This window comes from Oncorhynchus mykiss, unplaced genomic scaffold, assembly GCF_013265735.2.
Source record: "Oncorhynchus mykiss isolate Arlee unplaced genomic scaffold, USDA_OmykA_1.1 un_scaffold_308, whole genome shotgun sequence".
NCBI classification, from domain to species: Eukaryota; Metazoa; Chordata; class Actinopteri; order Salmoniformes; family Salmonidae; genus Oncorhynchus; species Oncorhynchus mykiss.
In genome coordinates, this window is record NW_023493757.1 from 182,804 (window position 1) to 196,573 (window position 13,770).

Consider the following 13,770-nt stretch of genomic DNA (forward strand, 5'->3'; position numbering starts at 1 on the left):
CTGATTTTGTTAAAGGGTGAATTGTTAATCTTTTGTTGTAAATAGTGTTTTGTATATAATAAAAAAGATTTGTTAAAATGTGCCCGATCTCGGAAGCTAAGCAGGGTCGGTCGGGCCTGGTTAGTACTTGGATGGGAGACCGCCTGGGAATACCAGGTGCTGTAAGCGTTTTGCTCCAGCAGAGGGTTCTCTTGTGTCATGCGTTGAGCAACTGCCTTTTATTTATCACCCTAATGTTGTGTCTTTTTATTGGACTAAATGCAGTTTGTTAGTACATTCAGCATTTGTTTTTAGGCTAGGAGACTGTCAATGTCTAGTCCATTAGGGTCCTGTAAAATCCCTTCAATGTTTTGCGTAAGTTTTTCCTGTATATATGAATTACAAATCAATCATGTTTAGTCTGTTGTATAGTTACAATGTGTAATCATTGATATCCCAGGAGCAGTAAACACTGAAGTGTATAATTGTAATACATACATGCAGACACCGCATCGTTTGATATGACTGAAAGTGTCTGTCATACCTGGACCACACCTTTATTTGCCAAGGAAGAGTACATGGTCAGTGAATATATTCAATGTACGGGCTACAATATGGGAATCTCATACGTGGTAATAACTAAAATACATGTGTAGATAGGTCTTGCATCCTTGGCACAAACGGTATATTCTACTCTAGGCGTCATGAATGCCATTCAGACTTGAGGTTCATTGATTGGTATGAATATTAGTTCAGAAATACTTTTTAGGGTCCATACCCAGAGCGGCAACAGTTATTTTTAATCCGACTCCAGCAAGTAAATAGCTAGCCATGTTACTTCAGCTGCATTGCAAGGCAAGCTTACAATTGTGCAGTCAATGCTTTAGCCAGCTAGATTCTTTACATCCACTGTTTCACAAGACATCCTGGTTTGTTGGTTCTCAGGAGTCCCTGAAAGACAAATTCATTCTCCTAACACTTCTTAGTGTGAACTTGCTAAATAGAGATTTTCGTAATTTAACTTTGACAAAAAAATATATAGCCGCGTCTCTACATTATCACATTCCTCTCAAATTGTACATTTGCTTGACTCGTTAAGACAACTTCCATCTGTTTTGTCAGCAATCTTCGTTGAGCGCCGCAAAGCAAGGGTGGCTGGTGTCAAAATTAGTCTTTGGTCATCAAAGCCTTGGGACCCAAATGCGCCAACTCCCCCTTGTGGTGGTCTGGAGCAATGAAGCCATCCCGCGGTGCAAGCTCACAACTTTTAAAGGAGTGTCTTCAGTCCCCGCTGTTCCGTACGGTGTGTGTTGAAATCTTATCCTGATGCGGAATAGATTGCAGCGTATTCATGGCTCTACCTTCGTAGTTCGGGCTTGGAGATTGTGAAGAGATGTCTTATGGGGAATGCATGGGTGTCCGAGCTGTGCGCTAGTAGTTTTAGAAAACAGACACCTCGGTACATTCAGCTTGTCAACACTTCTTACACAAACAAGTAGCGATGAAGTCAAGCTCTTCCCATTTGAGCCATGAGAGATTGACATGCATATCATTAAAGAACAAATGTCCATATTTGGATGGAAACCAAGCTAGTGAGAGGTATCAAGGAAAGTTGTAATTTCAGTTGAAAATTACCAACACTGCATCCAACCACAGCCCTGCTGGTTTCACTTTGGCAAACCACCATCTGCTATAACATTGAGTCATTTCATCCTACTGGACATTGGAAAGCTTGTTTCATTTCCCATTGTTTGTCCTAGATGGGAAATTGGTGTGCAACACTTATCACCCTCCGGTGGATGGTTCAGAGTTCCATGCTTACAAAAGGGTTGATTGATACATGTCAGATGACAAGCCTACGACATGGTGTTAAATGCAAATCAGATACAATTAAGGTAGCTCCAACGGTTAGGATTGTTTTATATAGAACACTTTATTTGACATGTTAGAACAAGACATTACACCCAAAGAATGTATCCAGAAGAAACATATAAATGACGCTCCTCAAAGAGGTCTTTGACATGTCGTTGACCTGTTGAGAGAGAACCTATTAGTTCAGTTATGGTCTGCCAGGGTCTGAAAAGCATAAAACAAGACCTACCTCTTTTCGGGTTGTCCTGATTCACACATTGTCCACTACAGGGGCCGCCAGACGGACTACTGGCATCACAGATGACCACATCACAATGGACAAAGACCTAGGAATCAAAGATTTGATGTGTCAGATGTTATTTTTTTTTTTTAAAGGGATGATTGCCACTCAAACAAAATTAACCAATAAAGATTGTTGGGTGAACTTTGTTACCTGGCCACTCGGCTCAAGCGCATCCTCGGCGAAGGAAAACATATAGGCCTCAAAGCGTTTGACGTGAGGGGGGAAGTGGACCCTGGCGTCAGCTACCACCGGGTGGAAGACAACACGGTATGGATCCTCGGGGTTCTCACAGCTGCCAGTGGAGAGAGGGACTAAGTTAGGAACAAGAAAACGCTGCAAACCCCAACCGCCTTGTGTACGAAGTCTTGTGGTGGTGTCATGACTGCCCTGTGAGGATCAGATCAATTTACAGCAGAAGTGGGTTCTTTCTCCCCCTCCAGTATGAACTAAAGTAATGTTTTTGCCAACAGGCTTTCCCCAACAAAAATCACCTTTGTCTTGAAAAAACATATTTCATGTAAAGGCTCGAGACTTCCTACCTGTAGAGTGAGCACGTTTCTAGTAAAAATCACAAAATAAAAACCAATATGACATTCATTTTCTATAGCTAATCTGACCAGTCTTCTGCTAGAAATATTGTTCCAGTATTCACTTTTGAACGTGTTAGAGAAACACCCCTAGAAAATGTGCATAGTAAGTAGCCATGCCACGAGGAACATCAGAGCGGGTCAGACTGACAGAAGCGTCCCCGGCGGCCAGAGTGCATAAGAGGAACGGTAATAGAAATTAACATTAGACCAGAAAACCGTGAGGCGCAAGCTACACGTTCAGAACTTTCCTAAACTCACAAGTACCTAGAAAAATGAACATAAGTGGGACCATTCTGCTACTATATCCAAACCATCCTACTCATCACCCACTGAGGAATCAGTGACAGGGTTGATTAGCCCATCTTCCAGAACAATCCATCCTGTAGTTCTGTTCAAGACTAGTCATTGGAGCCACGGACAACCAACGACATTGTGACCTCATGTAGCCAATCAGAGAGAAGACAAGCCACCTACCTTTCCACAGCGGCATCCCTCAAATACATTCATGCTTTTACTCCAAGCTGGTGCCGGTTCGTGTGTTCAAAAACGTATCAGCGATAAGTGTCCCTTACGGAACGGGGGGGGGGAGAAACCTTGTAACAAGCCGTCATATTGTGTCACCTGTGTGTTTAGCCTGTGTTATTTAGTTAGCTAGTAATTCAATTAAACCAACTTGTATAGTACTGAATCATAAGGCTGGGGTTTCTGCAGCTGCAAGGAGGATACGATGTAATGGTTCATAAGTTCACTATCAATTTAATAGATTTCTACCGTCTAGAGTTTAAGTCGGGAGACGGTAACTTTAAAACCGCTTCCTCGGCACCCCAAATCCTAACATGATTCATTTAGAGTCGCTTAACAATTTAACAGTCCTCAGATAATTCAAGGTCACGACAGTGGTTTGTCATTTCTGATCTTTTGGCCCATCAGACCTGGATGAATCTGATTTAGTACGTTTTTATTTTATTTTAAAGAACAGAAATTGGGCTTTCCGTCAACAATATTTATTTATGTCTACTGCAATGGCTTGTTAAATGACGGATGTCAAACATGAATATTCAATTCCATTGACATGAGGTGAAACGTCCCTCTAAATGGTTCTTAAAATTCTAAATTATCCAGAATTTTAAGACTACAGGCGACCTGAATATTGATCAATTGACCGTGGTTTAACCAAAGTTGCCGAATAGACAGTCGGTATCAAGGCAATCATATTTTTCAACACAAGTACTTCATTTTAAACAAGAATTATGCAATGCGCCAGAGCAATTTGCATCTTTGGGAGGTTTATCCTTTACTGTTTAACTGCCCGATATTAGCAAAAAAGGAATTTGTGAAATCTGAAGATGTTACATTGAGACAAACGCCCACACCAGTACAAATCCACTTGAGCTGACAGACGATGGTCAGGATTTTGCACAGCAAGATAGTTGCAGCTGAAGTGACAAATCTGAACTACCCATTTTTTGCACAGCCATGTGAATGTTGTCTTTTCCTATGATCTACAAAACATTTTCAGCTTGTTTTTTTTTAAACTGCTATGACATTGCTGATTTAATAAACAGCTGTAAAGTTACTCCGTGTCCACATTGCCAAATTTAGGTTTTTGATACCATTTCATAAAAATGGTAAAATTGCGTGATTTGATAGTATTTGCAAACCGATCCCCCAAATGAATGGTTTTGACCAATAAAGTTGCTTCACTACACTGCTTGGTGTAACATGCATCCAGATACTGAAAAGGCACCCGCAAAATAAAGTGTCATTTGCAGCGTGCATAATCATGGTCAAAGTCATTGTAGCCCATTACAATGTAGGAAAAATAAGTCATCTTTCAATAGTAACCCAATTTAAATTCTTGAGATAAAAATTAGGCCAGCGTGTCCATCTGTAGCAAAGTGCTCACCCAAATCAAAAATGTAGTAACTTTTTTTAATATGAACATTAGCTAGCTAAATAAGGTTAGCAAGACGCTGCTACACTTGACCGTGGTATTTGTTCATGTTTAGAAACTCCCAATTAGCGCATTCCTCTAGGACAGGAAATTCCATTGAAAGTGGCATCAACTTCTGGGGATCCTGTCAACTGATCCTATTCAGTTTCAAACATCCATGCTGCACAGGCATCTGAACCATCCTTTAGGTTTAGTGCAATAACTGATTTAAACACAAGAGGTCACTTGTGCCTGAATTCAACCCAAACAACTATTCAGTCAGTGTTAAGAGCAGTTGTTTGAAACCAACCGGAAAAGCAAGCCAAGCTTGCCAGCCGCTCTTGATTTCCAGTCGACTGACCATCAGCTTGGCACAACACTGAACTGTAGCAAACCAAAAGGATAACATTGAGTAAAAAGGTGTAGGTAATGCCAACATTAACCTTTTCACACACACACAAGTTCCAAATATCTTAAACAGTCGCCCCAGTGGGAGTTGATTTTATGCACGTGGTCAGAATGCACTCACCGTTCCAACATGTGGACATTCAACCCGCGCTGACCTCAGTCCAAGGCGATTTTTCTATAGGCCGTTTCAACATCTAATTTTGCCTCATTCACAAAGGGCGCCCATTTCACTGTTGCAGACCATTTCGATTTGAGAATTTAATGAGCTGGACAAACTTTCCTTCAAAAGAAAGCCCAAGCACTTCCCCAGATCAAGTATACCGTCCTTGCACATGTATTGCCTTCCTTACAATTAACTGTGAACATGCGTGCATTCCTATCAAAGTCTTATTTTCTGTGTAACGTGTTGTCGTTTCTACTGTAGCGTACCGTAAGTATAATGTACTCAGCGTTTTATTAATGCATTCTGATTCTTGCCTAGATTGTAATGGACACGTGTGTAAAACACTTGAAGGTGGCACTGAATATGAGCTAATGCTAACGCCATACAATGCAGTCAGGTTCATGTACACGTATGTCAGACTTATGGTGATCGCAACTGGAGTACCCCATTGTCTTGAATGCACTGAAATCGTTAGTTGATTTGAACACGGCATCAGAGTGTAGACTATGGTACCTCAGGGTTGCCAGATCAGACCCCCCCCCCCCCCCCCCTTTCCAGGGGTATATAGCTTATATAGTCTTCCGCCATTTATTGTTGATAAATTCCCAGATCTTAGTAATATTTCCTGCATCATCCTCTTCACAATACCTTCCCCCAAGGACTTAACCCCCAATAATGGATTGTGCTATATCTTGCAACTCTGTTTAGCTTTCGTGCTACGGTTGTATTTGGGGAGGTGACAACAATTGGCTTTTGGAATAGTTACCTGTAAACTACTTGTCATGTGTACGCCGTAACAAGTACAAAGATTAGTCACATGCTGAAGTGGCCAAACTGAGTTAAGATCTCAGGCAACGGGCGCAGTGAACAGCATTCTAGGAGTTCTTGCTTGACAAACATGGATTCCATACTTTCTAAACTAGATTTACATGGCTCCCTTGTACCGCATCACTGTAAAACAAGTCAACCTGTTATTTAGACTAGATAACGTTAACATTTATGTTTTACAAGCAAAGGTGGAATAAAGTTGTGAAGACCTTTATTTCTCATCAGTACAAAACATTTCTTAGATGCTTTTCAGACAATGCGGTTTAGAGTCGTTTGATGCAGCATACATTGATGCAGTTCCAATGATACACTGCAGGGATTACTCAGCGATAACACGCGCCAGATTCTCTCATAAGTGTTAAATTGGGTGGAGATCTGGTGACAGACCGCACATGGCTCACATCGTTTTTAAGCATTGTGACCACTCGACCTATGGATGGGGGCATAGCCACGGTAGCCAAAGTAAATGGCCTGCCAAGCATGATAGGTTGCTAATTACTCAGGAACCACACCTGTGGAATAACACTTGTTTAGGCCCAAAAACAACATGTTACCCATTAATGATGAGATTCCACCGGGGTCGGGAGTCGCGGTCTTCGTTGAGGGTGGCCCAGCAGTGGTCAAGCACCAGCGCTACCTTGGGATCAGAGGACGTGGTCAGCGCCACCTCAAAGTGCAGAGGCTGTCTCAGGTACCTCACCACTGGATAGTCCTCCTCCTGGTGGAACGTGTTATACGAGGCGTCTGGAACACAGAACAAGACAACCGGGGGTCGTGTTCAGTGGGCACCATCTGAACTTGTCCATTAAGAAATGCTCGTTTATCATATCCTGTTGTGCCCCGATGAACACAAGCCATTTATAGCAAACACTACCCACCCCCCACCAGAGGCTTCTAACAAATTCCCAAATCAGCACCTCACCGTTACTCCATACCTGTAGATCTCAGAAAGCAAGAGAAATATCATTAGGCTTAGATTTTTGGGAATGGTTTTGTAAAGGAGACCTTCCAAGATACTTTTAGAGGCTAGGGGTCAAGTTAAAATTCTGAATTTGTGCACGCTTACCCTGAGCGAGTCTCATTCTGACCATTAGCCGACCCGTCCCAGTCGCGGCAAAAGGCTCGTTGTCACGCGGCCTGGTCAGGAAGGCCAATGTGCGAGTGATGTTGGCCACATAGTAGCAGGAAACCTTTAACCTAAAAATAGGGATGTGAGCAACTTCAATAGGGGAAACTTCAAGCAGTGGAGTGGACACTGGTAGTAGAGGCCCATTTTCCCTGTATATAAAGTATTGAGCAATTGGTGAAGAAAAAAAATGCCCTATAACAGCTACAATTGTAATGCGTAATGCACTTACTGATATTCCTCCCCTGAAGACGTCGTGGCATTCCGCTTCACCTCAAGTTCATCTGGCAAGGAGATTTCGTTCTCATACAGCATGACATTGTTGATAAACTATGTAGTAGAGGGGAATTGCTTATTACAGCCTGCAGAAGCAAACAGTCCGTAAATACACAGTACCCATCACCTCAGGGTAATAGTCATTGTACCTTCCTGGTGGTGCCACAGGAGTTCACAGTGAAGTGGAAGTAGGCGACGCGATCGTCACTGTAGGTGGGACCACAGGCGGGGTCGCTCAGGGTCAGCTGACCGGGGTTCAGACCGGGAGCAGACTCCACCTTCACCGCCAGCGCAGTCATCGTTCCGTTAGAGAAACACTCTTGGAGGTAGGGGAGCAAAAGACAGGTAGCCATCAGACCTGGGTTCTGCATTTGTTACACTTATTGAGCTTGCCGAGCACAGTAGAACCAATGGAATAGCACCAAAAGTGCAAACCATGCCCATCTGGCACTACTATTAGACTCACAGTATTTGCAAGGAACCCAGGTTTGGTAACCATGTTAAACGACTATTTATCAGAAGTAATTGTTTGAGAACCAACCAGTCAGCGTTTTGAGGAAGCTGCAAGCCAGGGAAAAGTATTTGATGGTCATGTTGTTGTAAGGATTCAACAGAGCCACATCCAGTCTGCTCCTGACAGAGGACGAGTGAACTGACTGGGAACCAATGGGAGAGTTCATTAGTCCAATATTGTATGCATGTACACAGGGTAAGGAAAGCGAGGCTAGCTGCAGCAATTTAGGTTAACATGTTTTGGGAGAGAGTCGTACCTCAAACACTGCGTCCGGCGAAGAGAAGGGCAACGTGATGGTGAAGTCTGTGTCGCCCTCTGTTAAATACTGTTGAGCAAACTCATGGTTAAGCAGCCGCTTGCCAACCAAGACCACAAAAAAGGGCTCTTGGTTCCTGTAGTCCACAGTGATGTGGAAGTTCTCCTGATCACAGTTGCCAGTGACTGAAGGTGGCACTACAAGGACAAACAGGGTTGTGTTCAATTATTAAGCACAAAAAACAAGGTACTACTTGAACTTGTCAAGACGAAACCCTTGTTTAGATTGCAAAATGTTTTGCTACGGTGGGACTGAATAAAAACGATCCTGGCAAATCAGGAACAGGACAACTGGGTCCAACTACTCTAAAGCTTAACATTTTCTTTGTAGAGAGACCGCATAGAAAAACCCTACAGTATGGCTAGTTGGGCTTTCACTGCCAATTTCCTTTCAGGGCAATCATTAACGAGAGGAAACCATTCAATAGTAGTTTGGAGTAGTCCAGAGACATACCAATGTCCAGCAGTACAGCGTCCACAACGGCAGAGTGAGAGAAAGGCGCGTACTCTGGAAAGATGACCAGGCCGTAGATCAGCTGAAGAGTGAAGGTTGTGACACCTTGTTCCGCCCTTCTCTGTAGTGAAGTTAAAAGCATTGGTCAATTGGGCAGCATTATTGTTGTAACAGAACGCTAGTCAACATCAACTGACAACTAAGTACACATGGGTACTATTAAAACAAACTATTTACTTAAAGTAACGTTGCCCTCATTCCTCTACATCAAATGCACACAACTGCCAAAATAATGGAAACACTTGAGTAAATGAGGGATACAAAATACATCTGTGCCATTTATATTTTGTTGGTGGCCCACTTATTAGGGCATGTACAAATCACTGCGTGTGGCTTTGCATTTAACAGAAACACACCTCCTTAAAGACCACCGGGTCTGAGAAGGGCACCTCCAGCCTGAAGGTCTTCAAGGTGTTGTCCGGGGATCTCTGCTCCCGAACATTGAAACCCCTGGCGTTGCACTCTGCAACAGTTAGCACCATGGTGGGAAAGGTGATGTTCAGCAGCTCCACATCAAGGTTGAAGGTCCCCAACTCAAGCACAAACACTGCCTGCTCAGGAACTGTGTCTAAGGGAGTGTCTGTTCATTGGCAAACAAAGGAAAACATTTTGAAATGCGGTACAATGGAAGTTGAAAATTGACATTTGTTATTGGGTAAGTCCAGGTATTGCCTCCCCGTTTCAGTACATTTCCTTCTGTTTTGTGCCTAATGAACAACCCAGGCATCCCAAATTACCATAGGCACTATTCAACTAAACCAGACTCACAGTTGCGAACTTGTGGAGGCCTGGCCATCAGAGGTGTTGTGATAGGGAAGAGGACTTTATAGCTGGTGTCCTCGTGTGCGACCTCCTCGATCCACAGCAACTCAAGCATGGGCTCAATGGTGTAAGTGACAAAGTACTGGTCATCCTGAATATGGCTCTGTAAGGGAGACGAGGGATGCAGTCAGGCTGTAATACACAATTGGAGTGCAAAAAAAGGTAAATGTTCCTTATAAGCCAGAATGTTAAATACAATTATTCTACCGCTTGTCTTTTTGCCGCTCGTAATTTAAGACAAAATATCCAAAGGAAAGTATTGGTTACCAGACTTGAGAGCTGGTAGGTGTATGGTTGGCAACTTGCATTTCCGGCGGTGCGCATTTTCAGAGCAACTGACACGTAAAGTAAACACTTGCACAATATGTAAACAGCAGCCGAGTGTTCCTTGCATTCAGTTGAGTGGCAAAGCTACCGGCTACCTAAAAAGTCAGGTAAACAATACTTTAGTGTGGATATTTGGTCTCAAATTTCAAGCGGCTAAAGGACAAACTGCAAAGACAAGCGGTAGAGTATGTTTAAATGTAATTTTATGCAAAATTCACACAATTCTGCAATCCATTGTATATTAGCCTGATTAAGCAGACAATTGCTCAATAAGAAACATTTTACACAAGACAACCTTTCTAGGAGTTTACCCATGAGAGATGGCAAAGGGTTACTGCAAAGCACTGACAACTGCTGTAGTAAAAAGGGCTCTACAAATAAGACAGAAATTAAACAGGAACATTTTACTAATCCAATGCTGACCTTGAAATAGCCGCCAACCGCCCCCACCGGAATTTCAACAATAATATGAGCCTCTGTGACTAAAACAGAGTAGTTTCTGGCAGCCATTTCCTCAGTGTCCAGCCTCTTAGCGTCAATTCCCATGTACACCTCCAACATGGTGAAGGCATCAGAGGAGAAAAGTGGGTCTATGTGCTTGGGCATGTACCAGGTGATCACTTCTGGAGTAAAGGCCACTGCCTCTGCAGTGAAACAAGAAGCCAAGGGCACATCAAAACAGAACATTTTCCCAACTGAACACTACATGAAAGTCTTGTCTGGAGCCAATTAAGAACTGGGCTTATAGGATCTTAAATTATTTCACACTCAACCTGGTGTTGGACAAACAGCTGTGGCATCTACTCGAGTAACCAGCCACTTCTGCTCAAAGAAGGTTGAGGTTGAGAGCACCCGCATCGGAACCCCAGCTACCTGTTCAGGGGGCAACCACATCAGGGCCATGTTCAGTAGGGCACACCGTATTAACAATATGTTGCAGAGTTCAGGTAGGGCCACCGTTTCCAAATGTTTGCTCTACTGAACATGACCCAGTTCATGGAGGTCAGCTTACATTCTGGAGGTATGTCTCTTCTGCATTATGAGGGCTTCTTAACACCAGCCGTGTGGGAGTGTTGGCTATTGCATAGCCCTTTCTTTGGACCTCATCCACATTCATGACATTCTTGCTAGGACTAAAGACGACTGCTGTCATTTTGTATCCTGAAGCAACAGCCTGTCTCAGGAAATGGAAACATGAATTAAACAAAATTGTCAACAAACGCACATTGTTTAGCGCCATCCTGTCATGTTGTAGTGAAATTACAGAAACTGAAATATGGCTACCTCAGCTCCTCTACGGAAGTTGCCGCTCTTTGCTTTCGGGCCCCCAGTGGTCTGTTCGGGGACGGTTTGGATGTCTGGAAGAGTCCTTCTGACAGACACCTAGAGAAGGCCATTATTCCCTATGCATTTTCTCCCTCCCATACAATAGGAAATCAAGGGCCAGTTCTCAATCTGTCCACTCCCCTCCTTAAATGCATTGAGAATAGGCCAAAATTCCTCACCTCTAAAGTTCTCCTATGTGCATTTTGAAGAGGCGAGTGGAATTGAGAGTCAAGACCTCTAGGTTGTGTTGCAGAAGAAGTGAAAACACTGGACAGTTGTAGCTCTAAGACAGATCATTTATACAGGCAGTATGACAAGCGCGACTGTAAACATGTCCATTGGGGCATGCTCTGCTCACTTGCCTCCATGTAGTTGCGGTCACACAGAATCTCTCGGGAGGTCCAGGGGGTGTAGCTACAAGTTTTTCCCACTCTATACACAGGGTCTTCAGTCATGTGGTTTCCTGGCAGCCTGAACTGCATGACCAAGCTGAACATCTTATCATCCTAAAATGAAGGGGGAAGAGAAAAAAAAAGCCTTCACTATATTGCAAAAAACAAAATTCAGGTGACATTCATGCAAGTTATAGACTGTGGCAAAATTGGCTATATGAATGCAGCTGCCACTGTATTGAAGCCACACTACAGGAGAAGAGCTCAATAGTTCACATCACTGCAGTCTGTATCAGAAAGTTGGCTGGCCCTCTGAAAGCCCTCCATAAACTTCTGCTGTACCTTACGTCATCGTTAACTTAGAGGTAAGAGATACCAGACCCAGGGGTGGCTAACAATGGAGATCCTTTTGATATCCACAGAGTTAAGTCAAACTGCGTCGATGTTTCTGGAACCGTACTTCTAATAACCTCCATGCGCTAAATTGTATGTATTAGCACCTCTACAGCAACAACTCAGGCTTATTGAGGACCTTTTTACTGAAGAATGTGTTTAATTATTTCCATCTAGTGCTGCAAATATTGACTTGTATCTTTGTATACAGGGCTCATCTGCAAAAGAGCCTGGTCTCAGCATGACTCCATGTCAAAGGTAAATAAAATTACATTGCTACAGTATGAGTTGCAAATGCAGTGACACTGAAAGGCAAACTGTCCATTTGAAGTACAAGCAAACACTACAGTTACTAGGGTTACCATGTTTTGGGAAAAGCAGTTTTGAAGAGAAGCAAAAAACATGGCATTCCCCATGGGGTCAAATTTAAAGCTGAATCCACACTGAGTAGCAAGGCCAGGCGTCAGGTTTATGATTTGTGTGTCATCTGGAAGGGATGGAGATGGTGTGAACACAATAGTTGACAAGCAATATCAAGCCATGAATTATGAAAGGAGAGAAAGAGAATCATAAAGAGGCAAACTCACTGAAGACAGCATCAACCTCTTCAAAAAGAGGAGCGACACTCAAACGAATAACGTTACCAAGGCATTCAGCGTTGAGGTCATCTGGAATAGGAAAGGTTAGTTAAAAATAAAATATTGTCAAACGCTTAGTGCTTAAATTTGCAGGGTGCAAAATGCATACTTATAGAATGTGGCTGTTGTGCTTGTATGCCCACAGCTGCCATCAATAGGCAAAACAACCTGTAAGGGATTTGACAAATTATGATTGATTAAAAGGAGGAAGAACACAACTCAAATGTTTGCGTCGCATAAGACTCTCCTAGGCCTGCTACTACTTACCCTGAGCTAAGGAAAATAATCATTGTGGAACAGATTTGTTCCGATAAAATACACAGCTACAGAACCTGATATTTGACCCAAAGTGTGCAGCCTACAGCCCAGGGGTATGCAACTTCTACCCTATGACAAAGGCTTCCCACACTCAGTCACCTGAACCCCAAAGGGCTGCACATTTTCTTTTTATTCCCCTAGCCCTACAAAGCTGATTCAAATAATCATCCAGCTTTGTTAATCTGAATCAGCTGTGTAGTGTTAGGACAAAACCCTAAATGTAAGGCTACTGTTCAATTTTAGAAGGGTGCTCCGCCCTCACCGCTTTTATCCATTCATGTCAGGGGCCATGGACCGGTGCGTCTCGGCTCAGGTTAATAGAACTCCCTCATTAGCAGCACAACAGCCTTTCACAGGTGAAACGCATAATTACCCAACCGTCTACAATTGTAGCCCAGACAGAGAGAAAGATATTGGCCTCTAATGGCCAAAATGCTGCATTTGCATGCACTTTCACAATTTGAATGTAATCAACTGGGTGGGACTACCAACTTCATTGGCTGAGCCCTACTGGTGACCCTGTTGAAGTCATGTCCCATCAGGTCATCAGAAGGGCTCAGACAATTGTGAAGAAGAAATGTTACTACTTTAATATGAAGATAGCCTCAATGGCGCTGCCCATGCTGTCACAGACACTATATTGGCACAGATGCATAGATGAGTCTTTTATCTTCTTATGGCTGGGGGCAGTATTGAGTAGCTTGGCTGAATAAGTTGTCCAAAGGTGCCCAGAGTAAACTGCCTGCTACTCAG

At 43.2% G+C, this 13,770-nt stretch overlaps 1 protein-coding gene across 3 annotated transcripts; it reads right to left on the reverse strand.

The window, feature by feature from the left end:
- Positions 1-1,887: 1,887 nt before the first annotated feature.
- Positions 1,888-13,307, reverse strand: LOC118950498. Of its 3 annotated transcripts, XM_036973756.1 has the most exons (21): positions 12,967-13,133; positions 12,809-12,867; positions 12,649-12,729; positions 12,424-12,548; positions 11,639-11,782; positions 11,235-11,333; positions 10,963-11,124; positions 10,724-10,823; positions 10,374-10,594; positions 9,570-9,726; positions 9,158-9,381; positions 8,742-8,862; positions 8,229-8,425; positions 8,000-8,114; positions 7,608-7,777; positions 7,415-7,512; positions 7,123-7,253; positions 6,611-6,800; positions 2,285-2,426; positions 2,081-2,177; positions 1,888-2,011 (listed from the first exon to the last, which is right to left on the reverse strand). In XM_036973756.1, exons 1-21 carry the CDS (start codon positions 12,987-12,989, stop codon positions 1,938-1,940), a joined length of 2,730 nt encoding a protein of 909 aa, XP_036829651.1. In that variant the 5' UTR covers positions 12,990-13,133; the 3' UTR covers positions 1,888-1,937. The 3 variants fall into 3 exon arrangements, with proteins under 3 accessions (XP_036829651.1, XP_036829652.1, XP_036829654.1); XM_036973757.1 differs by lacking the exons at positions 12,809-12,867; positions 12,967-13,133 and adding an exon at positions 13,280-13,307; XM_036973759.1 differs by lacking the exon at positions 12,809-12,867 and having other exon boundaries at positions 12,967-13,128.
- Between the last annotated feature and the right edge of the window lie 463 nt (positions 13,308-13,770).

Excerpts from the sequence above, each read along its gene's own strand:
- LOC118950498 (XM_036973756.1), bottom strand. The coding sequence starts at position 12,989 with ATGATTATTTTCCTTAGCTCAGG. Across the intron at positions 9,727-10,373 it reads CGGTTGGCGGCTATTTCAAG|AGCCATATTCAGGATGACCA; the intron begins GTCAGCATTGGA and ends TCTCCCTTACAG. Across the intron at positions 8,863-9,157 it reads ACCCGGTGGTCTTTAAGGAG|AGAAGGGCGGAACAAGGTGT; the intron begins GTGTGTTTCTGT and ends ACTTCACTACAG.